This window comes from Artibeus jamaicensis, unplaced genomic scaffold (genome assembly GCF_021234435.1).
Source record: "Artibeus jamaicensis isolate MK-2021 breed Jamaican fruit bat unplaced genomic scaffold, CSHL_Jam_final contig_797, whole genome shotgun sequence".
NCBI lineage: Eukaryota > Metazoa > Chordata > Mammalia > Chiroptera > Phyllostomidae > Artibeus > Artibeus jamaicensis.
Window position 1 is genome coordinate 8,478,238 of NW_026521977.1, and position 27,518 is coordinate 8,505,755.

Here is a 27,518-nt window from a genome sequence, read left to right on the forward strand (position 1 = left end):
CTCCCAGCAGAGGGGACTGCCAGAGAACAGGTACCTCACCCTCAGATATAAGCCCCCGTCACAGGGTTGTGAGGGGAATGCAAGTGGCCACACCTGGCAGGGCACCCGGCCTGTGGCAAATGCTGGGCAAAGACTGGTTCCCTGCCCTACTCTCACCCCAGGGAAATGTTTTTAAAATTTTTGTTCAACCAATTGTGCTAACTCATGTCTCATTACAGTGGGCCTCTGACGAGGCCCTGGGATGCCCATATGTGGGGCGTGGGGGCTGTGAGAAGGCCCCTGGCAAAGGTTCCATCACAGCACAGCCCGACAGGACCTTGGCCTGAAGCAGAGCAGGGAAGATGGGGGGAGCAGCAAAGACAGTGGACACTGCCCTTCCTGCAGGTGGGAGGGTGGAAATCATTAGGACCAGACACTTGAAAAAAACAGGGGTGACGCAGAAAGTTAACTCCTGTCCCCTTGCCTTCTTACCTCTGGCTCCCTGGCCCAGGCCCCTGTCTCCTGACTCATAGGGCAGCCAGCTAGAGGCCAAACCAGTCTCAGTTCTTCCCACGAACGAGGAGATAGCTGGGTCTTAACTCATGGTGATACCTTCGGTAGCCCCCTTCCCTCTCTGGGCCTGAGTTGGCCCATCCATAAAAAGAGAGGAGGACCTAGGTGACGCCTAAGGGGTCCTCTCAGCTCTGACCTTGCTAATTCTGACTCTGGATGCTGGCCCTACCCACCTCACCCTCAAGGCTGTCTGCCTGCCCATTGCTGCCATCTAGTGGCCCTTTGCGGCCAGCTGCACTTGGCTTTAGCCAGGCCCCTGTCAAGCCCCCTTACTCGAATGCACCTATTTCTAAGAGTGAATCCTGCTTCTGCTTCAGCCTGACACACACTGCACCTCTCTGCACCACAGATCAATGGGTATTCATTGCCAAACAAACCAAAAATAACACCAGAACTTTATCTCTCTAGCGGAGATGACACACTGCAGCTGAGAGTCTGACCTCCCTATCCAAAGAGAGGAAGTGACCTGCCCAAGGTCACACAGCTGCCTGGCTTCCAGATCAGTGCACAATTCCACTTTAGCACAATGCTTAGGGATGGTGGGCACCCTAGAAACCAAAAGTAAAGTCAGCCCAGCCAAAAAAAAAGCCTTTGAAAGGTGGGAAATAAACTGTCAGGATTCCTTGCAAATCTCAAGAAATGGTAAGATCGGGCATGTGAATATGTGAGCAATGCCTGCAGAAATCCACTGGAAATAACAAAGAAGAGGTGCCCAGGGTATCTCCTGACTTTGGAGGACCTCAATCACAAGGAAACCTGCAGATCTGCCGTAAACCAGCTCCCAAGCCACCCCTGCAGCCTGGACTGTAGGCTAGGCAGCCCACCAGAGGATATGAAAGACACTGGTGTAGCAGCATGTGTCTGCATGGGCTTCCCCCTCCACAGGAGATTCTCTACCTCCAGGCCTCTCAGCACCTGGCCAGAGGAGCTCAGTAAAGGTGTATACAGGCAGATCCCTTGGATTCTTATGTAATCATGGAGACTGCCTGTGGACTCAGCTGACCACCCTCTTGCTCTGTCTGCAGCCTAGACCGGAACCCTACAGTGCACACCCTGAATAAAACATACTGTAGGTCACTTGCCTTTTCTGGACTCTATTACCTCACACCTGCGGCATAATGGGGCTCTCCTGGATGATCTTCAAAGTCCTTTTAATTCTAGAATTTGAAACCAAATCAAGGCTACTCTTCACCTGCAGAGCAGATATGAGAAAGGAGGAAGTAATCAAACAATGCTTCCCTCTAGTGGCTAAGTCCTGTCACTACACTCTCTCAGCCCTACCACCGAACTCCATTTAATCCCACCCTGAACTCAACAGAAATGGACTTGCCCAGGTGCAAAGGGGGGGAGAAAAGGCAAGGATGCCAGCCTCCAGAAACCAAAGAGGCCTCTGAGCAGGTTCCACACTATTGGAGAAATTATCCATCCTTAGGAACAACTGTATCTTGGAGCTCAAAGGACATTTTGTGACCTCCCAACTCCATTCAGATAAGGAAACCAAGGCTCAGGGACATTCTGAAGGGACTTGCCTGAGGTCACAAAACTGACTCACCACAGTGCCAAAAATAGATCCCCCCCTTTCCTGCCTCCTTCTATAGTCTCTTGACTCTTTACCACTCGACCTCCCAACTGAGGCCCGTGGAAGTGATTTATCAAGGACTTATACACAGGAATGGGTGGCAAAGCCGCCATCCCTGCACTGAGGGGCAAGGAACTTTATTCAATAGCTTTAACACTTATGGGGGACAGAGTCAAACCGGAAATTACCGATGAGCATAAAAAATATAAAAGAAAATAAAATTCATTCATAATCCCCCCAATTAGAGATAATATCCTGGCATATTTCTTTATAGTCTTTTCTATACAAACATCCAATTTTAAAGAAATAGAAGTTACAGTGTAGTAATGTATTGTAATGTACTCTTTCCACTCACTATATCATAAGCACAGCCTTCTGTCATTAAATGTTGTCTAAAACATTCTAGTTAATGGCTATATATTCCAAAATAATAAAGTACATTTAACCCCTCCCCCTATAGTTTCATTTGTGTCCATGTATATGTTTTTGTCATTATAAATCAGGCAACAATGAATGGCAATATTCTAAATATTCTAACATCCATAATTATTTCCTTAGGCCAGTTTTTTTTAATAAGATAGAATCTCAGAGCTGGAATGGCCCTTAGAAATCATTATGTCCAAAACCTCTATTGTCCAACTGGGAAAAAGGACACCAGAGAGTTTTGTGTCTTGCCAGAGGACAAAAAGACAGCAACAGAACCAAATCCCAAACTCTCCGCCCATTCAAACGTGACCTTGCAGTGTCTGGGCCACTCCTCCAGCTTTTGGCTACATTCTTTTTTATTCTTCTACGAAATATTTCAGCTTTTCACCCAATAAGCTTCCAGAAGGTAGTTCCAGATTTTATATCCCCTTGTAGTCTGAAGTGTAGTGCTATATACATGCAGGTGAGTATTCCACAAATACCTGCTGAAGGATCGAGGATAGCTATGAATTACCTTCCTTATCGTTTGGAAAAGCCACTGACAAGAGCTCAGTTAATGAGTTAGAGCATTCGGAGACACACACAACTTGGAATCAGAGCAGCAAGCATGGGGACAAATAAATCAGGTTCAAGTGTTAGCTCTGCCCATCTCTGTGAACCAGGACAATGCAGTTAACCAAATGAGGGCCTTCTCTGTGAAAGCAAGGATAGCAACACCCACCTTGCCAACTTCATAGAAGAAAATGGATGTGAAAGCACTTGATAGTGATAAAAGTGGGCCGTGAGAGCTCCAATTGCTATTGTATCATCATAAATGGAAATGCAGCTGCTTCCATGAATCCTGGAACAGCCTTTGAACCTCGCTCCCAGAACACCATCTCCTGGTTTCTATTCCACGCACAAACCCATTAAGGGACTATACAGCTGCGCGTTTCAGGTAATGCATTTCGATGTTTTCTTGAAGCAGAACCTCATGTACAGAAGAAACTATTGTTCCTGCTTCAGGTCCTTGGGTGTGATTAGTTTAAGTCACCCCCACTTTCTCCTCTTCTCTAGAGAGACCGTGACAAGGTCAATAGAGCACTGGACCAAGAGCCATGAGACCTGTGTTCTGTCCCAGCTCCTTTTCCGACCCCCTGTGCTCCTCCCTCTGCGGTCCTCGGTTTCCCCATCTGTAAATGAGGAGTCAGGCCAGTTGAGCTCTCAGTTCCATTCCTGACGTTCTGAGGACTCTAGGATAAAAACTAATGACTTTAATAATAAGCAAAAACTGTCCATTTCATAATAGTTCTTTGAGCTCGGTTTGACTTTCAGCCACTGGGTTTTCAAAGTTCTAAAGCACAAACCTCATTCCAAAGCATCTGCTTTAAATAGAGCCCATGAGGTCAGAGTCTCCCTGAGCTCGGTTGAGGTTTCATGATATATGGTCCCAAAGAAGATGTAATATACACTGTCACCCTATTCTGGCAGGGATCTTGGCCCCAAAACAGAAAAATCAGCATTAGGTATATTTATAAACTCGGTTCAGTATGAATCAATGGCTCGGCTTAGATTTCACTAATGCTTAGATATCAAATGCAATAAAATATTTCTTGGTCTGTGACACGTGAAGAAAGGAGAGTAATCCCTTCCGCATATGTCATGCAATTACCCACATTAGAGAAAAAAGGTAAAAAAAATGTCACAATTAAAGAATATAACCAAGAACCGGGAGGACAGTGACGGGAAGGGAAAGAATTTACTGAAAAGCAGAATTGGATTCCTAGCTTAAATGCTGCCATAAAGTCACCTTCTCTCCTCTTTGATTCAGTCTTTTTCTCTTGCAAAGTGAGGAAGTTTCTTATTCCATCTCTGATTCTCTGAAAGGTCTAACATTCTAGGACTTTCTCAGGTGACACTGAAGAAACCGAAGAATGTCAAGCACTCGGTATGTACTTTTTCCACCCACAGCCACCATGAGACCACAAGACTACTTTGGGATACCGCATGGCTCAGGGAAAGCGTCCAGCATCCCAAAAGCAACCGGATCCTGGACATTCTGGCCAACCCCCCTTTAAGGTTCAGATCTTGAATAAATCATTCCTCTTGAAAGTCTAATTAATCACCAGCAGCCAGCACTCGGCATGTTTAAGCGCTGGTCTTTCTGCACTCTCCAGGAGAGCTCTGAATCAACCTGTGACCGATCCAGAGACATTCCTATCCAGCCCCTCAAGAGACCTCTGCCAGAAAGAGGCGCTATGGGGCATCTGACCTCCAGAGGGCTCCAGAGTCTCAAAAGGAAGAGGAAGCTGCTGTGCACTGAACCCACAGCGGGGAACTCAGTCCCTGCACTGGGTGCTGGAAGCATCTCATTTAGTTCTCAGCCAAGGTCGGCAAAACTCCATTTTCCTAATGAAAAAAATAAGCTCAGAGAAGTTAGGTTTATTTATTTGTCCAACATTTACTGCGCACCTACCTCGCATGTGCCAAATTATTTCGCTGAGCACTGAGAATACAAGGCTGAGCAAAACAAACATGGCAGCCCCTGCCCTCAGGAGGTGGGGGAACTAGTCATGGAATATGAAAAAAGACAGTACAAAGGGCAGGGTGTAGTGATCTGAGAACAGATCAAAGGGAAAAGTGACTAGTCAGCCTGCCAAGGAAAGTCCTCCCTGAGGAGGTGACGACCAGGCTGAAGCCCGAAGGAAAAAAAAAAAAAGGATGTAATGACGTTAAAATGAAGGAGTGCAGGGATACATGTGCCAAACAGAGAAGATGGCAGGTGCAAAGGCACTGCAGTGGGAAATACACGATGTGTTCGAGGGAGCGAGGAAGGCGGGAGTGGAGACCAGCTGGCGTCAAGAGTCAGCACGGGAAGCCCTGGAGGTGGAAGGGGCAGCAGAGGGCAGAGCACCGAGGACTTTTTCTCACAGGAGCCATGGGAAGCTATTGGAGAGTGTCACAATGGGCTGGAAAGGATATTCCAGGTGAGATAAGAAGACAGACTGGAAGGGAGAGGAAGTGGGTGTGGGAAGATGAGGACACCGGTCAGGGGCCGCTGCAGGATCCAGGCAAGAGGCGGCAGCGGCTTGCGCTAGGGTGGCGACAGAGACGGGCAGAGGGGGTACCGCCCACAGCCACACGGAGCTGGGGTTCCAACTTAGGCCTGTGTGGCTTCAAAGCCCGTGTGTCTCTGCCATTTATGCATTCATTCAGCAACTAGTTACTGATCATCTGCTAAGTGCCGGGCCTGGGCCAGATGCTGAGGATATAGCCATGAATAAAACAGACAATGCTGGCATAGAATTTACAGGCTGGACATTAAACAAATACGAAATCAAATCGATGTACAGAGTTACACAGTGGGATGGGTACCATGAAGGAACAATAGTGTGCTCAGAGACTTCAACAAGGAAAATTACCTACAAGGCCACAAAGCCCTTCCAAACTGTTGATAAAATCAAAGAGCCACTTGCCTGCTGCTTGTAAGTGAAAGGTTTTAGAAAGCTTTGCCTGTCAGAGCTGGATATGGAGCATCACATTCCCGGCCAGCTCATGAGCCCCCAGGGGAGAAGCTGGTACCTCAAGCTCTGCACAGACCTTGTGGAAATAGAAGCCTTTCTAAAAGCAACTGCTGACTCCTTAACATACCCACATATCCCAACCTGAGGCACCTCTCACTTATGTGTGCACATAGCATTTTACAAATAGTTGAGATCTTTCACCCAGATTCATTCAGTTGAACCTCATTGCAGAGCTATGTAGAATGCAGGTTAGAATGTCCTGCTTGAGAGATGAAGAAATTGAAGCCTCGACAGGTAAGGTGACTTAGCCAACGTCACCAAGCTAGGAAGGCACCCAGATCTGCCATCCAGCTCTCACTAGAAGCACCTTGGGCCAGGAAATCGTGACTCTCAGATAAGGCAGCTGCAGGTCTCTGAGCCTGGATAAAGTCACCCAGGAGTCCCATGAAGTTCCCAAGAACAATGATCAGGGACATCAAGCAGCTTGAGAAAGGTTTCTAGAATGCAGCTTCCCCAGACTGAGATACAGGTACCCTTGCCAACTTTCCCAGATTAGAACAGGTTCGCCTGGACTCTTTCCAAGTGCCTCTGACTAACAGAGAAAAGTATTTTTCCATCGCAAACACTGCAGGCAGGCACCAGACTCCTGAAAGGGAAGGGCAGAGACCGGGTCCAGATTCCTATACAGACACACCGTCAGGTTATCCCGATACCCTGTGAACCACCCAGCTGAACACCTACCCCTGGGGGTGGGAGTCTTGGGCAGGGTTTCTCAATCTTGTCACAACTAACAACATTCATTTCAGGCTGGGCGTTTCTTTGTTGCGAGGGATGCCCTTGCATTGTAGGATTGTTTAGCAGCAACCCTGGCCTCTACCAACTGGATGGTAATAGCACCCCCTAGTTGTGACAACCAAATATATGTCTTCAGAGATTGCAAATGTCCCCCAGGGTTGAGAATCACTGGTCTAGGGCCTATGGAGAAAGGAAAGCAAAATCCATTCCCTTCCTCTCATCCTAACCCATCCCACCCCACCCCATCTTACTGGACAGATACATGGTCACAGTGCAGAAACTCTTTTTAAATCAGCATCACACCCGGCCTTCCCGAAGGAGACTGGGAACAGCCTCTGTGCTAACGTGGCCTGCCGTTAGGTCCTGGGAACAATTCACCACCAGCACTTGTGAAAACTACTGGAGTCAAATAACTCCTTGTTCCACTAATGAGCTGCATCTGACCCTGTGAGCAAATCTTGTTCCCATTAACGTGAGCAGCTGAGTCTGATTAAACCGGAGGCCCTGGGTGTTCCTTCTCAATGACACCAAGCCCGGTCAAAGGCTTCCAGTGCTGCCAGATGGAGCGCAACACCGGTAAGGGAAAGGGCAGCACGCTCCCATTTACCCGCACTCAGCGCAGCAACCAGGACACGCAAACATCCCAGCTCCTAGCCATTATGAACTTGGGAGAAAGGGGGAAGTGACAAGTATATAAACAAGCGATCTGAATTAACAAGTTAATTAAACAGCTGAAACATTACCAAAAAAATCACGCTCTCAAGTGGAGGCGGAGACCTGGAGCTGAGCTCCGGCGCAGCTGGGGTGACTCAGTGTGGCATGCGTGGGTTCCGACCCCCCACCCGAGGGCTGGGCTGCTGGCCCAGAGGTGGAAACCAGCATCAGTTACAACGCTTCAAAGCCAGAATCGAAGAAGCGGCATCTTCACGTCTTTCATTTAGTCAAACTGGTTAAAGGGTTTGCTGGCAGACTCAACCAAACTCACTACCATTTGGTAGTAAGTGTATTTCACTGCACTGCAACTCTTTGAAGACTGACTAACCATAAAACACCTACCTGTTAATACCCAATTACTCATATGACTGCTAGTTCCTATGCTGCTTCTGCACGCTGTATTAGCTCTACTGTTGCACATCTCATACTGCAATGTACTGAATTTTCACAACAGATGTGTCCCCCTGGTGGACAGTGGGCTCCCTGAGTGCAGGGTTTATATCTAGTGCAGTGATGGTATATAAACAGTCCTCCATATGTATGATGGGTGGATGGACGGATGAATGGCCAAGTCTTCCTTCTCTACATTCTTACACTTAAGCTTGTCTACCCATCCTAGTGGAAGAGCATGGCCCGTGTCTCCTCTCCAGTTTCTCCAAGGTTTATAAGGCTATTACTGAATAGGTTCCTAAAAACAATGACTGATTTGGTTGGGCTTTTGAGTCCAACCAAAAGAGACAAACTGAGGCCTTCTGATCGTGAACTAGTGAGTCCGAGGAAAGAGGTCAGAAATCCCAGCCATCTACCCCACTTCCTGTGCACGCAAATGTGTTTTGTCTCTTAACCAGATCCAGTCGGGTGCAGGAACTGAATACCTTCGCTGCTGCACAGCAGAGATCATGTGGTGCCTTCTCTCACAGAGCTCGTTGTCTACAGGAAAAGACAGGCACGAACAATTACACAAATAAGCAGTGAGCGTGCTCGGGGAGTCTTTTTTAAGAAAAACTTATGTGGACGTTGCCCATCCTTCAGCAGTCAGAACCTTCTGGAGAGTCCTCCCAATAAATTAACACACGTTCCTTACAGCGGCCTCTGAAGTTTTTTTACATGAAAAGTTTATTAAACACCTTTGTAATACAGGCCTCTGTTCCAAAGTGGTTGTGAATGGCTTTAAAAGACCGATTAAAAGCATCGTAACTACAAATACTCCTAAGACCACGTCTGTGTGTTCCACTGCGTAGTAGGCGTGACTTACCAAGGACAAGAGAAGCTGACCTGAAAACCTACAAAAGCCAGAAAGTACTGGAATAACAGCCACCAGATATTTGGGAGCACAGAAAGCCAGGTTTGGCTACTAAGCAGGCCAAGAGCAGGCACAGGGACTCGTGAGAGACGCCCTGGAGTTCAGAAGGCCTTGACAAGATTACAGATCTTAAGAATCACAAATTACCTGCCTGGAAAGCTTGGTGAGCCTGCAGGAGCACTAGGAAGGCGGGAAAGAAAGACGGTGAAGACACAAACCACAAGAACAAAGTCAGGGACATGAAGACCAGGAAAGAAATGCTGCAAGGGAAGGGTGAGAAATAAATGAGGACTCAAGGAAAGACACAGCAGGTGGCATGGCAGGAGAAGATGACAACTCAGGGGACGGACGGGGTGTCTGAGTCGGTGTTCATGGCTCATTAGGGTCAACAAACATTGTACCCAAAACGCCAGGCCCGCTATGGTTCAAGGTGATGCTCCTGCCTCAGTCATGAGACACAACAGCTGGCAAAAGTAGGCTTACATTTGTTCATATGGGAAATACAATAGTTAATAAATAATAATACAAAATAAACTGTTGCGCATACTCACAACTGTAAACCTACTTTTGCCCACCCCGGTATTTACCGTTAAGGTGACAGTTTCTGCTGCCTTTGATTTAGACTCGGGTGGACATGCGAACAGCGTCATCTCTTCAGCTGCGACCAGGCAGCCTCCCCGGCAGCCTGCACACATTTCTGGGTGGGGCTTGCTGCAACGGGTTCCTTTTCGAAACCTCGTGGACTCTTAGGACCAGAAGGCAATAACCTAACCCAGTCTTGCCTTTTCGGGTGCAAACCTGTGATTCAGAGAGGAAAAGCCATCTATCTGGCCGCCTGCAGAACCAGATCCGAGGTACTCCCCTTCCCAGCCCTACAAACTTCTCATTGGTAGAATCCAAACTACTTCATCCCGAGCATCCATAGCTGTTTACACAGTTGCCCCCACAGCTGCTCTCGCCGACCAGTTCTCCGCTGCTTCCTTACCTGTCTGGGCGACCAGGTGTGTCCACCCACTCCAGACAGCGGTGACCTTTTCACTCTGAAAACAGTGAGCTTCTATTTCCTGGGGCATAGGAAGGAAAGCAGCCTGGGAAGCCAGCTGTCCATGCTTGTTGCTTCCCCAAACATACAGCTCTCCAGCATCTTAAGCAAGCAGAAAGGGGAACAAGAGAGGTGAGGGAACATTAGTCCCGAATGATGGGAAAGAACGCAAGTCTGAAAAACAAGTGGTTACTGAAAGTGTTTATGCTATAGTGCAGAGTAGAGCAAGGTAAGACACAAAATTCATATATAGCATAATACTAGATTTTTTAGTTCTATAAATAGGAAACAGGGCCAAATACTCTTAGTAGTTTGTCAAGGAATAGGAATATGTGAATTGGTTTTTCCACTAATTCATTCAACAAATATTTATTCAACATCTACCTTGTGAAAGATACCTTTCTCTATATTCCATAGCTTATAAAATATATGCTTGCATTACTTCCTGTTAGGAAAAATATATTAACTTTTTTAAGTAACAGGTTAAAAATATATGATTCAAGCATAAACTTTTGTTTTAATTTTTTTTCAGTTGCAGTTGACATTCAACGTTTGTTGAGTTCCGGGGGTGCCGGCACGGCGGTCAGACGTGTATACAACTTCCTACGTGATCCCCCGAGAGCCCAGCGCCCACCTGACACCACACACAGTCACTACAAGGTCACTGACTGCGTTCCCGATGCCGTACTTCACATGCCAGTGACTGTGCTCGTAACTGCCGGTTTGTGTTCTTAATCCCTTCACCTTTCCACCCAGCCCCCCACCGCAGCCCACCTGGCAACCATCAGTTTGTTCTCTGTGAGTCTGTTTCTGTCTTGTGTGTTTGTTTTGTGTTTTAGATTCCACACGTAAGTGAAATCCTACGGTGTTTGTCTTTGTCTGACACAGTTCACTCGTGAAGCTTAAACTTGTTACATGTGACATTTCGCTACATGCCCTGCCCGGCAGACACTATCTCGCGGCCACGTCACATCTGTGCAGCACTTCAGCTCACTTGGACCTCGCAATAATCCTGGGATAGAAGCAGGGATGCAACTGACTGGCACTGTAATTTAACAGAAACAGCACATTCAGAGCCAAGTGACTGGCTTCTATTCTCGGATCTGCTAACTAACTATTGACCTTGGACAATCACTTCCTCTCCAAGCCTTAGTTTCACCAGCTGAAAATTGGAGGCTAGTTTAAAAGGGCAAACAATATGACTGATGACACTGGTAAAGAAAGAGACAGGTGGGCAACTGGCAAACCAGTGGGCACATGCTTCTTTAAAAGGCATTCAGATCCAAAAAGCTTAACTGGAAACCAAACAAAACGGGGCCATGGGCCATAACTGGGCCTATGAATCTGCAATTTGTGGCTCCTTCAATGATCTCTAAGCACTTTTCCAACTCCAATATTCTAAGGTTCTATAATTTCTTCACATGTGGCTACTAAAGACTGGAAATGTGGTTAGTCCAAACTAAAATGCGTTATAAGACCAAAGAAGCACAAAGGATTGCAAAGCCTTACTAAAAATCAATCAATAAATAAACCACAGCTCATTAATAACATTCGTATTGATTAGAAATTGAAATAATATTTGGGATATGTGGGGTTAAGAAAAATATATTTTTAAAAATACTTCACCTATTTCTTTTTGCATTTTTAAAGATTTTATTTATTTATTTTTAGAGAGAGGAGAAGGGAGGGAAAGAAACATCAACGTGTGGTTGCCTCTCATGTGGCCCCTACTAGGGACCTGGCCCACAACCCAGGCATGTGCCCTGACTGGGAATAGAACCGGCAACCTTTTGGCTCGCAGCCAATGCTCAATCCACTGAGCTACACCATCCAGGGCTTCTTTTTACTTTTCAAAACGCAGCTCACATTGTATTTCTACTAGACAGCACACTTCTAGAATATCAATTAATCAAGGCCAGGAGATGTTAAATTACTTTTAAGATCACATGGCTAATAAGGAATCAAGCAGGATAAGAAGCCGGGTCTTCCATTTCCACCGTACTTTGTGACCTCCCAATAAAGCTTTATGGTACTGCTTGCCTGGGAGCAGTCTGGTATATTGTCAAAAACTGATCAAATGCCGAACGGTATCACCAAGACACAGGGTTCAAGTCCCAGATCTGCTGCTCTGTCACTCGGACATTGGGCACATCACTTCACATCCTGGGCCTCGTTGCATCAAGTCTAAACTGAGGGAGCGTAATAGGTGGAGCTTTTTTGTCACCCGGGTGACCTTGCAGCACTGACATTCTGCAGTTCTGTGGTGTGTTTCATGCATCCTTCCTGGACTTCACCAGGGTGTGCAAAATATGAGGATCCTGTACAAGAAGGCAGAAGAGACCCTCAGCCAAGTCTCAACCCATTGCATGGCCTGGTTAGCTACCAAGATGCCACTGACCATGAGCCTGTGTCTGTAATAAGCTTCAATTTACCTTAGTAAATCTAAACCATCTTTTTGCAAACACGAACTGCCTTCCACATGCGGATCATACACTGTTGCAAAATTAAATTCTGCTGCAGTGCCGAACAGTTACATAACGTACAACTCCAGGGGAAAGGTCTAAAAAGCACAAGGAACAAGACCCAGTGTGTCAACAGCTTAAACTAGAGCGGAAAGGGGAATATTAATGTTGACAACTTTTAACTGACATTAAAAATATCCAAAACTCACTTTGTGAATATACTGAAAATCACTAGATTGTAATTTTATATATGAATTACACCTCCATAAAATAAAAATTCAACATGTTTTGAAAACACCAAAATAAAAGTGCTCCACATGTAAAATAAGTAGCCTTACTAACTACATTAGTAATTAGTAAGGAATTTATTTTTTTTTAAGATTTTATTTGTTTATCTTTAGAGGACAAGGGAAGGGGAGAAGGAGAGAAACATCAATGTACGGTTGCCTTCGTGGGTCCCCTGCTGGGAACTGGCCTGCAGGGAACCAACCTGCAACCCAGGCATGTACCCTGACTGGGAATCGAACCGCGATTGTCTGGTTCACAGGCCCGTGCTCAATCCACTGAGCTACACCAGCCGGGGAGGAATTTATTTTTTAAGGAGCTGATGTTAGCAATGAGAGAATCTCTAGGTTTATATAATGCCAACTATTTCAAATTAATTAAAACAGTAGAAACATCTCAGCCTCCTATGATTCTCAGAAAATAACGCCCTCCCCAACCCTCACCTACTGTGGGGCATGAACTAGTCATTCCTCACCTGGGGCTCCAGTCCTTCCTATGTAAGAGGCATTGATTTCCACTCAACTCTCAACACACATGTATAAATCTACCTAACACAAGATTTAGGCTAAAAGTAGGTATTTCTTTTGTTGGCTGTTTTAAATTCACTAAATAACAAATTATATGGAGCTCAGTTTGTAAAGTATTTAAACTCTTACATTATGTCTCTGTACTCATTTAGAAACAATAACAGCTATTCAGCTGGACTGCACTTCAAATTTGATGTTGAAAAATTAATATGAACTAGTTTACATGTACTATGTATACACCTTAATTTCCACATAAAACACTACGCATGAAAGTCATTGCCCTTTGCTTAAAATGCAATGCAGCCCGGACTGGTGTGGCTCAGTTGGGTGGGCGGAGTTGGGCAGAGTTCCGCAAGGTAAAAGGTCACTGATTCCAGCCCTGCACAGGGCACACGTCTGAGTTGTGGGTATGACAGGCAAGTGATCGATGTTTCTTTCCCACACAGATGTTCCTCTCCCTCTCTTTCTCTCTCCCTTCTCTCTAAATAAACAAAATGTTTTAAGAAATTTGTATTTATCTGTGTGAGGTCTTAACCAAAATAAATTTCCCAGAGCTACAGTCTCCAGCCTACCGGCAGGGGGACAAACCATCTGGGCTCTGAGAGATACAATCTTTGGAAGAGATAACCTTCACTTTCAAGAAAATGCCACATTGTCACCAGAGTTTATACTGTAGTAGCTGGTGTGTCAAGGGTGTGGGTAGATGCACAGCCAGGCAGATAGAGTACAAGAAAGAAAAAAGGTTATATAAAAGAACAGATCAAAGATATGGACTAGAGAAATAAATAAAAATACAAAATACAATAGGAAAACATACATAATTCAATTTAGATAGATATATGGATACAGAGATTAGAGAGAAAAATACAAAGATGAAAGATCAATAGAAATAGAAATATACAGTTACATAAATAAAATAGAGGAGGTAAATATAGACAGAGCAAACAGGGAGATAAATGGATCAGAAAGGTTAATTTGAGACGAAACCGAAAGAACTAGGGGAGCTAGGGAGCTCAGACAGTTCCATTAGACACTTACACAGATTAAATGGATGAGAACAACATGTTACATATAAAGTTACTGTTGCTTACATGATTTGGTAATCACAACTACCCTGAGAAGGAGATATTCTCATCCCTCTTGTGCAGTTGAGAAAACAAAATCAGAGAAGAGGAAGTAAGCCCACATGAGTGTTTACATGTATGGCCATATTTAGTCCTTAGAACTACCCACGAAGTATTTTACAGACAAGGAAACAGTCTCGGGAGGGCAAAGTGAGTAGTCGTCTAAGACCACACAGGGGCAACACGCAAACTCTGCCTCCAAAGCCTGCGCCCTGCCCTCTGCCTCCTGCATCACGGCCTGAAGAAGGGACACAGAACTGTCAGTGGCCTGTTAACCTGAGAGCCGGTACCCACCTGTCAGTGAAGCCGAGTGTGCGGAGCCAGCAGCAACACATATTGCTTTAGAATTCTCTAGGCCTACAAGAAAAAATTCTTTAGGAACTATACTTATACCAGAGCAAACTGGACAGAGAAGAGGGTAATGTGGTTACCTACCAGGGGAATGAACAAGCAAGTAAATCCATCAAGGATAAAGGAGCTCACTATCAGAGAGGAGAGGAAGGCTAGCATCGACCATGTGATATTGGATTGCAATTGGAGAAATCAGCGTAGACTCATGGTTTCTCATAGGACAGATAGACACACAGGTGTGTGTGAATATAAATATGCATATTCCCTAGCTCTGTCCACAGACAGTGCCTACAAAAACATTATCTCATACATTCAGCTGCTATAACATGCAGACACTGAAATACACACCCAGGCTCCCGAACAACACACAGGCAGAACTAGCTGCCTTCCATCTCCAAACCCAGTACCTTTTCCCCTTAATTACACTGTCTTAACTGACAAGGTATAATCCCAGTCAGCTTGGGTAGAGGTCATGGTCACCTGGTCTAGAGAAATTCCGTCATTCTGTAACACTTTTTTCCCGACAGGTCTGCTCAATTAACTAGTGTATTAATAAAATGCCCCTCAACCTTAAAGTATCCTGTGGAATGAGAAAGGGAAAAGGCAGGTGTTTCTGGCACATTCCCGAGAGAGAAAGCGCTGGGCCCCAGCAGCCAGGTGAGGACGGACGCCCAGGGTTCAGCTCCGGGACCTAGGGTGGCGAGGTGAGATGGCAGAACGAAAAATGAAAGACTTTGGGTGGACTGGGATGAGAGTAAAAGACAGAAAACTGTACTTGAACAACAATTAAATAAATTTAAAAAATAAAAACGAAAAATGAAAGACTTTGAGGGCAGGCAGTTGATGATCTATTCTAATGTCTCCTCAGAAAACTCCCCTAATTCAATTCTGAATCTAAGCTGTGCCCTGAGCAGATCTCAAACAGGTTGTTCAAATCAAATCAAATCAAAACACTTCTAAATTCCTTCTAGTTACAGTTCTGTGCTAAAATAGAAAACAGACACAGTTCCTGCCCTGAAAAAACTCAGAATCTTTGGCATGTGGGAAAACGTGTAAACAACTCATAACAACACGATATACTGTGCTGCTCACACGTGTGAGAAAAGGCAACAGAAGCGAGAGAGGGGAAGAGTGTTCACAGAGAAAGCCACACCTGAGCCAGGCCCTAAAAGATGATCAGGATTTTCCCCAGAGAACAAGAAGGAAAAGGCAGAGATAACAGTTTGCCCACAAGCACAGAGGAATGAGAAAGCGGGGTACGCCCAGCGGGCAGTGACTATCTTGGTGAGGCAGGAAAAAATGTTACAGGTGTTTTCAATGTCACATGAAGTGGACTTCCTGCCCCGCATCCAGTGCCCCGTCCCCCTCTACAAATACCCTCCCCGACTCAACCCCTGGACTGCAGGACAGCTAACAGATCATCGACTGCCTGCCCTCAAAGTCTTTCATTTTTCGTTCTGCCATCTCACCTCGCCACCCCAGGTCCCGGAGCTGAACCCTGGGTGTCCCTCCTCACCTGGCTGCTGGGGCCCAGCGCTTTCTCTCTCGGGAATGTGGCAGAAACGCCTGCCTTTTCCCTTTCTCATTCCACAGGATACTTTAAGGTTGAGGGGCATTTTATTAATACACTAGTTAATTAAGCAGACATGTCGGGGAAAAAGTGTTACAGAATGACGGAATGTCTCTAGACCAGGTGACCATGACCTCTACCCTGCAGCCCAGAGGAAGGGGAGGGCTAGCAGGACTTAGAAAAATCAGAATGATCCCAATGTCTTGGACATCGCTCCCACTATGGCTTACCCTTCTCTTTTTCCCACCGCTTTCTACCACCCTCCAAAATCCCACCTCTGTTCTCAGCTCCAGGAGAGCAGTTAGAGATTTGCTATAAAGATTTCATCACAGACAACCATCAGGGTCACACACAGGGCCTTATAAAGTCTGGACTATATAAAGGGCCTTACCTGTCACTCTGCTGGGTTCCTTTGCTGTCAAAAACAGTGGGAGAGTCTGCCCAGGGCACAACCGCCGTCCAGAAGATGCCAAACCCGTTCCCCACTGGAACACGATGCCACTCACTTCCCGATCGAGCAGGAGGAAAAAAGAAGAAAATGTGTATTTGGATAAGACCAGATGGGTCTTTGAACCTCACTGCCCTGGGAGATTCCCAATTCAGTCTCCAATAACACCTGTATTACGGAGAAGCTCCGCAATTCGAGGGCCCTGTGACTGGTCACAGGGTTCACCACCAAGCCAATCACAAATCCAATTTTTACAGCAATCTTAGACCACCAGAGAAAACTCCAACATAGTAAAACTCCCCCCAAAAAGTGCCAGGACAATCCCACACAGTCAAATTCCTGATGATGACGCCTCGTTCATGACTGACCTGAAAAGGTCACTCAGACTCCAGACGGAGCAGGAAAGAACCTAGAAGATGATCAAGTCCATTCCTGACGTTTATTTACTAGACGAGAAAACTGAGACCCTGAAGAGGGGGTGTGATCTGGCATATAAGGAGCTGGTGGCAGAGAAAATGCTAGAACTCAGCTCTCCTAACACCTAATGTAGTGCTCTTTCTACTACACCAAGATGAATTCAAAGATTCCTCTGCTAAATACATGTATGAGTGCAAGACAGCTTCTTAATAAATAGCCACTATTTCAGAGGGATGGGCTTTTATTTCCCTGTCTGCTGAATCTAACTCATGTACCCATGTTCTGCACCTCATACAAATGCACATATGAAATTTTACACATTTGGCCTACAGTCAGATGTGTGTACCTGGGATCCATCACCCAAAAGCAACATCAAGGTTGCTTTTGGAAAGGTTGCTTTCATCAAGGTTGTTCCTCTGGAAATACCCTATGACCTATGTTCCTTAAGGTGTAAACAGACAAGCCTACTCTGTGAAATGTAAGTAATGATGACCAAGCACAGTATAAGCAAAACGTGGTGTTGAAATAAAACAAAAGTTAACATGTTTTTAACAAATCAATTGCAAGGGGAAAAAAGATAGGAAAAGGAATTTATATTTATAGACTAAAAGTAACTTGATATATCTGACAGAGGATTACTATTCAGAATACATCGAGAACTCCTAAAACTCCACACAAAAACAAATGACCTTATTTAAAAATGAGTAAAGGACTTGAACAAACATTTTCCAAAGAAAATCCACAAATGGCCAATAAGCACATGAAAAGATACTCAATGTCAGTCATCATTAGGGAAATGCAAATCAAAACCACCATGATGTATCCGCTTCACATGCACGAGGGTGTACACTCTTTCTTTCCGGAACAAAACCGGAAAATAACCAGTGTTGGTAAGGCTGTAAAGGAATCTGGGAATCCTTGTACGCTGTTGGTGGGAAGGTCTATGTGACTGTCTCGCCACTATGCTGCACACCTGAAACTCACACAAAATCATACTGAATATAAACTGTAATTAAAAATTAATTTTCTTCAAAAATGGTACAGCAATTATGGAAAACAGTATGGCAGTTCCTCAAAAAATTAAAAACAGAATTACTATTGATTGGACATTTCTATGTCTGGGTACATATCCTAAAAAATTGAAAGCAGGGTCTCCGAGTGATACTATATAACCATGTGCGTAGCTGCCTTATTTGGTGAAAGCAACCCAGGTGGCCATCCACAGAGAAAGGGAACAGGAGAATGTGGTACACACACAGTGATACCATTCAGCCTTAAAAAGGAAGGCAATTCAGACACCTGCTACAACACAGAGAGACGTCAGGGACATCACGCTGAGTGAGAGAAGCCACACAGAGACTGGTACTGTGCGATTCCGTTTACATGAGGTGCCTGTATGAGCAGTCGGAGTCACGGAGGCAGAAAGCAGAGTGGTGGTAGCCAGGCCTGGGCGAGAGGGAAATGGGAATAATGGCTTAGCGGGCACAGTTTCAGTTTTGCAAGATGGAAAAAGCTCCGGAGATGTGGTGGTAACACTTGCACAATAATGCGAACGCACTTAAAACCACTCGGCTGTGCACTTAAAAAATGGTTAAGATGGTATATTTTGTTATGTATTTTAGCATAATAAAAAATTTTAAAGGCATAAATATCTTTTAAAAGAGAGAAACCTGAAATACATATCAATCGCAATGTACACACCTAATTCAGACCTTGATTCAAACAAATGAAAAAATATATATATTTTTTGAGACAATCAGGGAAATGTAAATGCTGATTGGATACAGTTTGATAGAATTACAGAATTATTTTTGCAGGGCTGATGATGCTATTTTGGTAATATTTTCAGAAAGAGTCCCCATCTTTCAGACACGCGTGCAGAAATAGTTACAAAATGAATGGGGGAGGGGAGGATTTAACAATTAACTTAATCAAACACATCACGGAAACTGTGCAGCTTTGTAAAAGTGTAATTACTGCCATACAACTCGGCAATCACACTCCTGGGCATTTATCCCAGAGAAATGAAAATTTATGTTCACATAAAAACTCGTCCACAAATGTTTATAGCTTTATTCTTAATCGCCTAAAACTGGAAACAAGCAGATGTTCTTTGATGGGTGACTGGCTAAGCAAAGTCTGGTTGTTACTGACTGAATTATGTCCCCCGAAAACTCACGTTGAATCCCCAACCCATGAGGTGGCTGCATTTGGAGACAGGGCCTATAAGGAGGCCACAAAGATCAAATGGGTCACAGGAGTGAGGCCTTAACCTGACAGAGCTGGTGCCCTTATAAGAAGAGAAATAACCAGAGGCCTGTCTCTGCCCTTGTGTATGTAAAGGAAAGGCCACATGAGGGCAGTGAGAAAGCAGCCATCTACAAGTCAGGAAGAGAGGTCTCCCCGAAACCAATTTTCATAGCACCGTGATCTTGGACTTCTAGTCTCCATCACTATGAGGAAATACCTTCCTGATGTTTGAGCCCCACAGTCTGTGGCATTTTGTTATGGCAGCCTGAGCCAACCCAGTGGGACCGCTATGCCATGACATCAGTAAAAAGGACTACATTACTGATACTCAAAATTTGGGTGAATCTACAGGGAATCATGCTGAGCAAAAAAAAAAAAAAAAAAAAACCAACCCCGAAAGGCTGTATATTCTATGATACCATTTATATAACATTCTTGAAATGCCAGTGTCGTAGAGATGGAGAACAGGAGAGCAGTTGTCGGGAGCTAAGAAGGGAGTGGGGCCGGTAGAAGTGACTGTGGCTATAAAGGGTGGCAAGTGGCTCCCTGTGGCAATGGAACTGTTTTGTGTCTTGACGGTGATACCAGGACAGCTGTGCTGTTGCCCTGAGGTTACCACTGGGACAAGCCGGGGAAAGAGTGCACGAGCGCCATCTGACTTCTTACACCTGCATGTGAGTCTACAACTCCCTCAAACAAAGTTCATTTTTTTAACCATGGTCAATACTAAGCCCCCATCAGCACAGCGCAGCACCACGCTCTTCCTCTCCTCTCCTCTCCCCACTCTGCAACTGGACTCACCAAATGCTTGAGCCTCAGCGGCCACAGCTGGTTAGGGCTGTCCTTCAGCCCAGGAGTGGGAGCAGAAAAATGAGCAAGGGAGAGAGAAAAGGGTCACTGCTCCTCCACCAGCCACTGTCCCTCTCTACTCATCATCCTCAACTGCACATGCATTGTCAGCCCTACCTCCACTGCCCCCTCGTGGTCCAGGAGACAAGCTCATTTGAAGCCTTTAAATCAGTAACCATTAAAATCCCACTAGTGCAGTCACAGCAAAGAAAGTGGGCCTTGGAATCCAGACCATCCTAGACTCTGACCCCAGCTCCACCTTTTGCTTCCTTGTTCCCTGTGCAAGCTTAGATGAGCACATTGGCTTCTCCAGACCTCGTTTTCTTCATATATGAAAATGTAACTCACATCACTGCACGGTTGTGAGGATTAAATGAGGTACTGACTAAATCAAGAACATGCAGCCTCATGCCCAGAACATAATGAAGAGCTGAAAATTTTCATTTCCTTCCTCCCTTCCTGCTGAAGGCTTTCCCACATGCCTTTGGCCTTGTGTCCCCTCCTTTTAATCAGCAGTGCAGCAGAGCAGGACATTCTGAATTACTCCTTGAAGTTTATTTCTCCTAAAGCTCTGTTTCTCCTTATCACACACAACTAATTAGAAAAATAAAAGCAAAATGATCACCTGTAGCGGCTAAGGCATGCCTCAGTCCAGCAGCAATGCTAACAACCTTCTCTCGCAGGAGCTGTCAAAACAGAGAAAAGGATTGAAATCTCAGAGTCATCCATCTACAAAATGTTACGTGATTGCTGCCCAAATGCACTGCAGCAGGGCGCTCATTTATGTGTCTGACTGGTTTAGAGCTCCCAGCCAGCAACATTCCCATTCATAAATACCTCCACATGCATCCCTAAAAGACAAAAATCTCTTAAAAATACCATATCACAATGCCTCTCAGGGATGGGGAGACCTGCAAGTTCACCCAGTCCAAGGGCTGATGAGCGTTTTCTATCATGAGACAGACAGTAAATATTTTAGACTCTGCAGGCCGTGTGGTTTCGGTCACACTACTATACTCTGCCAATGTAACATAAAAACCGCCAGAGACGATACATGAATGAATGGGTGTGGCTGTGGTCCAGTAAAACTTTATTTACCAAGGGTTCTAGTTTGCAGATGTTTGATCTAGTCCAATCCCCAACCAACACTAGAAATCGCTCCACAGCACCCCACCAAGTGGCCATCAACCCCTGCCAAACACCTGCTTCCGGTGACACAGGCTCACTGCCTCCCCAGGTACCTGTTCCATTTATCTCCTTAGGTAAAAGCCAAACCTCTCTGCCTATAGCTTCTGACAATGCTTTCAAATATGTGAAGACAAGCCTGGCTGGTGTAGCTCGGTGGATTGAGTGCGGGCTACGAACAAAAGGGTCACCAGTTCCATCCCCAGTCAGGGCACATGCCTGGGTTGCAGGCCAGGTCCCCAGTGGGGCAACCACACATTGATGTTTCTCTTAACTCTCTTCCTCCCTTCCCCTGTCTAAAAATAAATAAAATCTTTTTTAAAAGTATGTGAAGACAGTTGTCACGTCCTGGCATGCCATGTGGTGGCTTTAAATATAGGTCCTCACATTCCTAGAGACCCCTTCCCTCCAGGTGCACAGTTTAACTCCCCTCTGGCTGAGTATAGGCTAGACTTACTGACTTGTTTCCAGGAAACAGAATAAGGAGGCAATGAGGGGCTCCGAGACGAGGTGATAAAAGGGACTGCGGCTTCTTGTTTGGCCTCTAGGGGGAAGAAAGCCAGAGGCCAGGTCTGAACAGTCCTACAGAGAACCCGTGTGGGGAGAAGCCCGTGTGGCAAGGAACTGAGGCCTCCTACCAGGCGAAAGAGGTAGCACTGGACCGGTCAGCCCAGTCTTGCCTTCAGCGGGCCCCGGGCTGACATCCGGACCATAACCTCATGAGAGACCCTCTAACCTGTTCCCAGGTTCCTGACTCTCAGAAACTAGGAGATAACAAATGTTTGTTGTTTTAAACTGCTAAATTTGAAGCTAATTTATTTCAAGCACTAGATAACTAATACAATTCTCTTTTTTAGACTAAACATCCCAATTCCGTCAGCCATCACCCAATTTGAAACTCCCTCCCACTCTTGGTTCTGCTCCTCTCAATCAGCTCTGATTACTCAGTCTCTCTTTTCTAAAGGTTCTGTATATGCATCACTCACAGGCCCAATGGTGTTTTACATTTCTTTACTTACAGACCCACTGTGTCTTTCTAAACCAGGACTCTCAGGACAGCATCTGAGTCTTACTCAGCTTTATGTCCAGGGCCTGCACACCAAACCCACAACAGAACACAAGACCCTGGTCTACAGCCATACCACCCTGAACGCGCCCGATCTCAGAAGCTAAGCAGGGTCGGGCCTGGTTAGTACTTGGATGGGAGAACCCAAGACTCTGGATGCAGCTGACTAGCACAAAGAACAGGGCTCTGGCCTCCCTTTTTCTAGAGATTCTATTTTCATTAATGTAGCCTACAATCACATCAGTTTTACGAAAGACAAAATTGTACTGCTAATATACTTTGAACACATTGTCCTCTAAAATTTTTTTTCTTTAAAAATTAACTAACAGGCTTTAATGTGGATTCAATCTCTTCAGCATCTTCAACTCACCACTATTCCTTCCCCTCCAGTCCCACTGCCACTGCTTTGGTTTGGACCATGGTCATCTCTTGTCTCAATTATCAGCAAGAGTTTCCTGAGTAATCTTCCTTCAATCTGTCCTCCGCAATACCCCATCAGGCCCCTCCCTGCCACACTGTTCTTACCATTGGTCACACGCTACCTCCCCCCACAGCCCCTTCCCACCGGCACTTCCACCCCTTCCTGATACTCCAGCCCAGCGAAACTGCCTGCACTATTTCAAACCCTCCATGGTTTGAGACCCCTCCGGTTCTGTGCTTACATGGTTCCTTCGTCTGCAATGCTCTTCTTCTGCACCCACTCTGCGCATCCTGTCTCAAGCCAGGAAAACTTCTACTCAATTTCCAAGAGTCAGCACAGCCTGTTCTCACCCCAGCCCCCCCGGCCCCAGGAAGAGTCCACTACTCCCTCCTTTGAGGCGATCCAAACACTCACCATGGTTCTAACACTCACCATGGTTCAAACACTCACCATGGTTCTAACACGGCAACGCATTTAGATGTTTCTATGCCCTCACGCACTAGGATCGGATCTTATCACCTTTGTCCCCACGGTCTCAACACAGCACATATACTATTAAACTAATAAATGACTTTCTATATCATTCTACTTTGGCACTTTCCTCCCATTGTTCCATAGGGTAGAGCCTGTCAGAACGCTTCACCTCCTGGTTCTGTCAACCGATGTATTTTAACCATTGCTCTCCTCTGTCTTCCTCAGTTGTGTGACTGAAATGAAATTCATTACAATTTACATACAGGTTCCTTAAAAGCCATCTATTTATTCATAAATAAATGCCATCTATTCATTAATGGAATTAGAAGTGGTAACACTTCCTACAACACAGACTACAGAATCTAGACTTCCTTGTATAACGTGGTGCAGACTAAATGTTTGTGTTCTCCCGAAATTCGTCTACGATGACCTATTACCCCACATGACGGCCTTTGGGGTGGGGTCTTCAGGAGGTGATCAGGTCATGAGGGCAGACACCGACGAATGGGGTTAGTGCTGTTTTAAGAAAGCTCCCCGAGAGCGCCTTTGCCTCTCCCACCATGAAGCCACGCAGCAAGAACGCGGCCACCCGTGAACCAGAAAGCAAGCCCCCGCCAGACACCAAATCTGCCGGCTCCCTGATCTTGTACTTCCCAACCTCCAGAAATGTGAACAATGAATGCTTGTTATTTAAGCCACCTAGGCTGTGGTACTTCTGTTATTGCAGCTCAAACAGACAAAAACACTGTGGAAGCCATGAGCTCAAATAATAGCCCCACAGACCAGCAACGGTAAATTCAACAGGATCATAAGAGCAGACCAAGCTCCATCAGTGAAAACAGATCTCCCACTCTCCAGGTGGACTTTTAGGAGATTAGATAAGAGTGGAGCAGCTTAGGTAGTAACACTCATTTTTGATCCAAGCATATTCCTTTAAAAATATTCCTCAGTCCTGTTATGATCACTGACAATATAAACTTCACCAAAATGTGCACTTCGAAGTATGATGCAGTGGAAAGAGCCCGGAACTAGGGCCGAGAGTCCTGTTGTACACTCATGCTGTCCAACACGGTAGCCACTGGCTACACGTGACTGCTGAACACGTGACTGCTGAACACGTGACTGCTGAACACTGGCTGCCTAACAACTGAAGTGTGGATGGAACCGAGACACACTGTCAGTAAAAAGTGTATACCCGCGGTCAGCTTAGCATAAAATACAAAATACAGAATATCTCATGAATGAATTTAACATATTAATGGCATATAAAATGAAATAATAATTTGGATATACTGGATCAATTTAAAACTCACTAAAATTTCATCTACATGCCACAACATGGATGGAACTTAAAAACATCAGGTGAAATGAAAAAGGCAGACAGAAGACCACATGCTGTGTAACTCCGCTCATATAAAATGCCCAGAATCGGCAAATGCATAGAGATAGATGGGTGGTTGCCGAGGGCCCTGGGGAGGGGAGAATAGGAAGCGTCTGCTACAGGGTACACAGCTTCTTTCCTGGCGGTGAAAATGTTCCAAATCAGACCATGGTGAAGGCTGCCCTTCTCTGTAAACATACTAAAAACCACTAAATTACATGGTTTTGAAAGGTAGATATTATGGTATGTGCCTTACATCTCAATATAGATGTTATTTTTTAAATTAATCTCACCTGTTCCTCTTTGCTTTTGTAAACGGTGCTACTGGAAATCTTTAAATCACATACGTGGCTCTCATTCTATTTCTGTTAGATGACACTGGCTTATACCGTCTGCCCAGGGACAGAGTCCCTTCTGTCTGGCCCTGTTTCTAACATGGTGACCATTATTACTGGTCTCAGAATTGTGAAAAGTCATTAATGTCTTTAAAAGATACGTCACCTTTATCGTTCTACTTCAGAAAAATGTATAAGGTGTATGAGGACTAAACAGAGATTTTTTTCACTAACAACCTTCATTCCCACCCCCAACCTAATTTTTTCTGGAAAAAAAAAAATCTAAGTTTTTCAAGTTAAATTTTAACTACCCCCTGGGCTTTCAGGGACCCTGCCAGTCTGGGGAGGAGTAACTGTCATACCCGGGAAAGTCTTTAACAGGACAGGGGAAGATGAATTCTAGGTGCTGTCCTTACCTCAATGGCCCGGGGAACCAGGCACCTTTGAGGCCCATGAGGAATCCCTAATTGGCCAAAGGAGTTGGATCCACATGATAGAACTTGACCATGTTCTGCAAAATACAAATGCTTAAATTACAATCCAAGTACTAAGATACCCGTGACCAGTGGGTAAATGCTGAAGGAGCGACGGAAGTGAGAGGAGGGAGCGTGCGCCCCGTGCTTTAGCACACTCGCACCCCGTTCCCTGCCTTCAGTGTTTCCTGGGGATGAAAACACTGGGCCCTGGGCTGTTTCACGGACTGTCCATCACGCCAGCTCATGACGGGTGAGCTGTGCGGATCACCCAGCCCAGTGCTCGGGGCTGGAACAGGAGGAGGCTTGTTCTCCACTTTTCATGTTTCCATGTAACACAATTTCCATTATTTAACACTTCAGGCCCTTCTCCCTGCCCTTCCCATTCTCACTGCTTTCTAGGAGAGGAGGGATAAGCTAACCAGGGGGTGAGTTTGGGACAAGGAAGGAACAGGACACATGTGGCTTGGTCCCTTCCTCTCAGGCATTCTGGACTGACACATAGTAAGGATTTCCCCTGTGGGGAAGGCCTAGAGTTCAGGGGATGAGTTTGGATCAGAGGAATGTTAACAGAACCCCTTGGCTTGACAATTAACCCTGGCCTCCCACTTAGCCTCTATCGGTAAAAAGCCGGGAGTGTGCGCTCCGCCTACCTGACGGCTCTCCACCTTTTTCACAACCAGTTCTGAACGTGAACAGGAAACAATGCTGCCTACTGACTCCCTACAAGCCCAACACTGGCCCACAGTGAGCACTTCATAAGTGACAGCTATTACTTAGACCCTAATAAATACTACCAAATGCAGCACACAGTAGAGGGCCCCTCCCAGAGAGAGATGGTGACACCCTTGCAGGGTTTTAAAGGCAGGACAAGAGTTTGCCAGACAGATAAGAGAGGGGCTGTTCCAGGCAGGGAACAGCATACACTGTTTGGTACTACCAGAAAGAAAAGAACAGGGAGTGAGGAGACGGAGAGCCAAGGCAACAACAGGAGTAGGTGGGGAACAGTCATTCAAGGCCATGTGCTAAGAAACTTGGGATGAGCTGTGCATGTGAGAATCCACAGGGCTTTGAGGTGGGGCTGGAGGATGGGCAGGGTTACATGGTCAGAAGATGCCCTTGCCAGAGGGCTGTGACAAAGAGGGACCTTAGTCAGAAATCATAGATGGCCCTTTGAATCCAGAATGGCAAGCCAGATGGGGCAAAATTCCTTCTGGGGAGAAGTGAGCTGACAAAGGGTCTATCGTCTGATTCCCAAGAGCATTACAGTGGTCCCTCAGTATTTGCCAGGGGTCAGTTCCAGAAACCTGAGGATGCTCAAGTTCCTTATATAAAATAGTGTGGGACAAAGCATACAGTTTGCCCTCTGCAGCTGCCAATTCCCAACCGTGGCTGGAAATGACTGTATGTACTAGTGTTTTTGATCAGCACTTGGTTGAATCCACAGATGTGAAACCTGCAGACACAGAGGGCCAACTGTATCCTATTAACCCTTTACCCACACTCCTCTACATCCTGTTCTGCTACCTGGCTTCGCAGAGAAGGAACGGTTCTGTCCAACCGCTTTTATGTATTTTTGTTACATCCCTCATTGGGAAAAAACTACCATCACTGTTGTGTCAACCTCTGATTTCCTCACACTCCCAGCCACGCTCCCCTGTGAGTGACCCTTAGACGGCACTTGGGGCCAGCAAACCCAGTCACTCAGCTACCATGAACTTCTGGGACTGGAAGTGGCCACAAAGACAATTCAATTCATTCCCCAGTCTCTGGCAAGAGTTTTCTAGCCCAAAGTTTTAAAGATTTTAGTCATTTATTTTTAGAGAAAAGGGAAGGAAGGGGAAAAAAGAGGGCAAGAAACATCAATGTGAGCAACATCAATCGGTTGCCTCTTGTACATGCCCCAACCAGGGACCAAACCAAACCCACTACCCAGGCATGTGCTCTGACTGGGAATCCAACTGGCAACCTTTCGCTTTGCAGGAC

General features: G+C 45.6%; 1 protein-coding gene across 10 annotated transcripts in view; it reads right to left on the reverse strand.

The window, feature by feature from the left end:
- Positions 1-27,518, reverse strand: part of SERGEF (secretion regulating guanine nucleotide exchange factor) — a 182,084-nt gene that overhangs the window by 148,370 nt on the left and 6,196 nt on the right. For 7 of the 10 annotated variants that reach the window (XM_037150508.2, XM_053673029.1, XM_053673028.1 and 4 more), the window contains exons 4-8: positions 25,476-25,570; positions 20,823-20,883; positions 16,625-16,738; positions 14,607-14,669; positions 9,858-10,016 (exon numbers count right to left, since the gene is read on the reverse strand). In XM_037150508.2, the coding sequence (XP_037006403.2) occupies positions 9,858-10,016; positions 14,607-14,669; positions 16,625-16,738; positions 20,823-20,883; positions 25,476-25,570 (492 nt within the window). The remainder of the gene's footprint in view (positions 1-9,857; positions 10,017-14,606; positions 14,670-16,624; positions 16,739-20,822; positions 20,884-25,475; positions 25,571-27,518) is intronic. The other 3 variants (XM_053673023.1, XM_053673027.1, XM_053673030.1) reach the window with 3 other exon arrangements.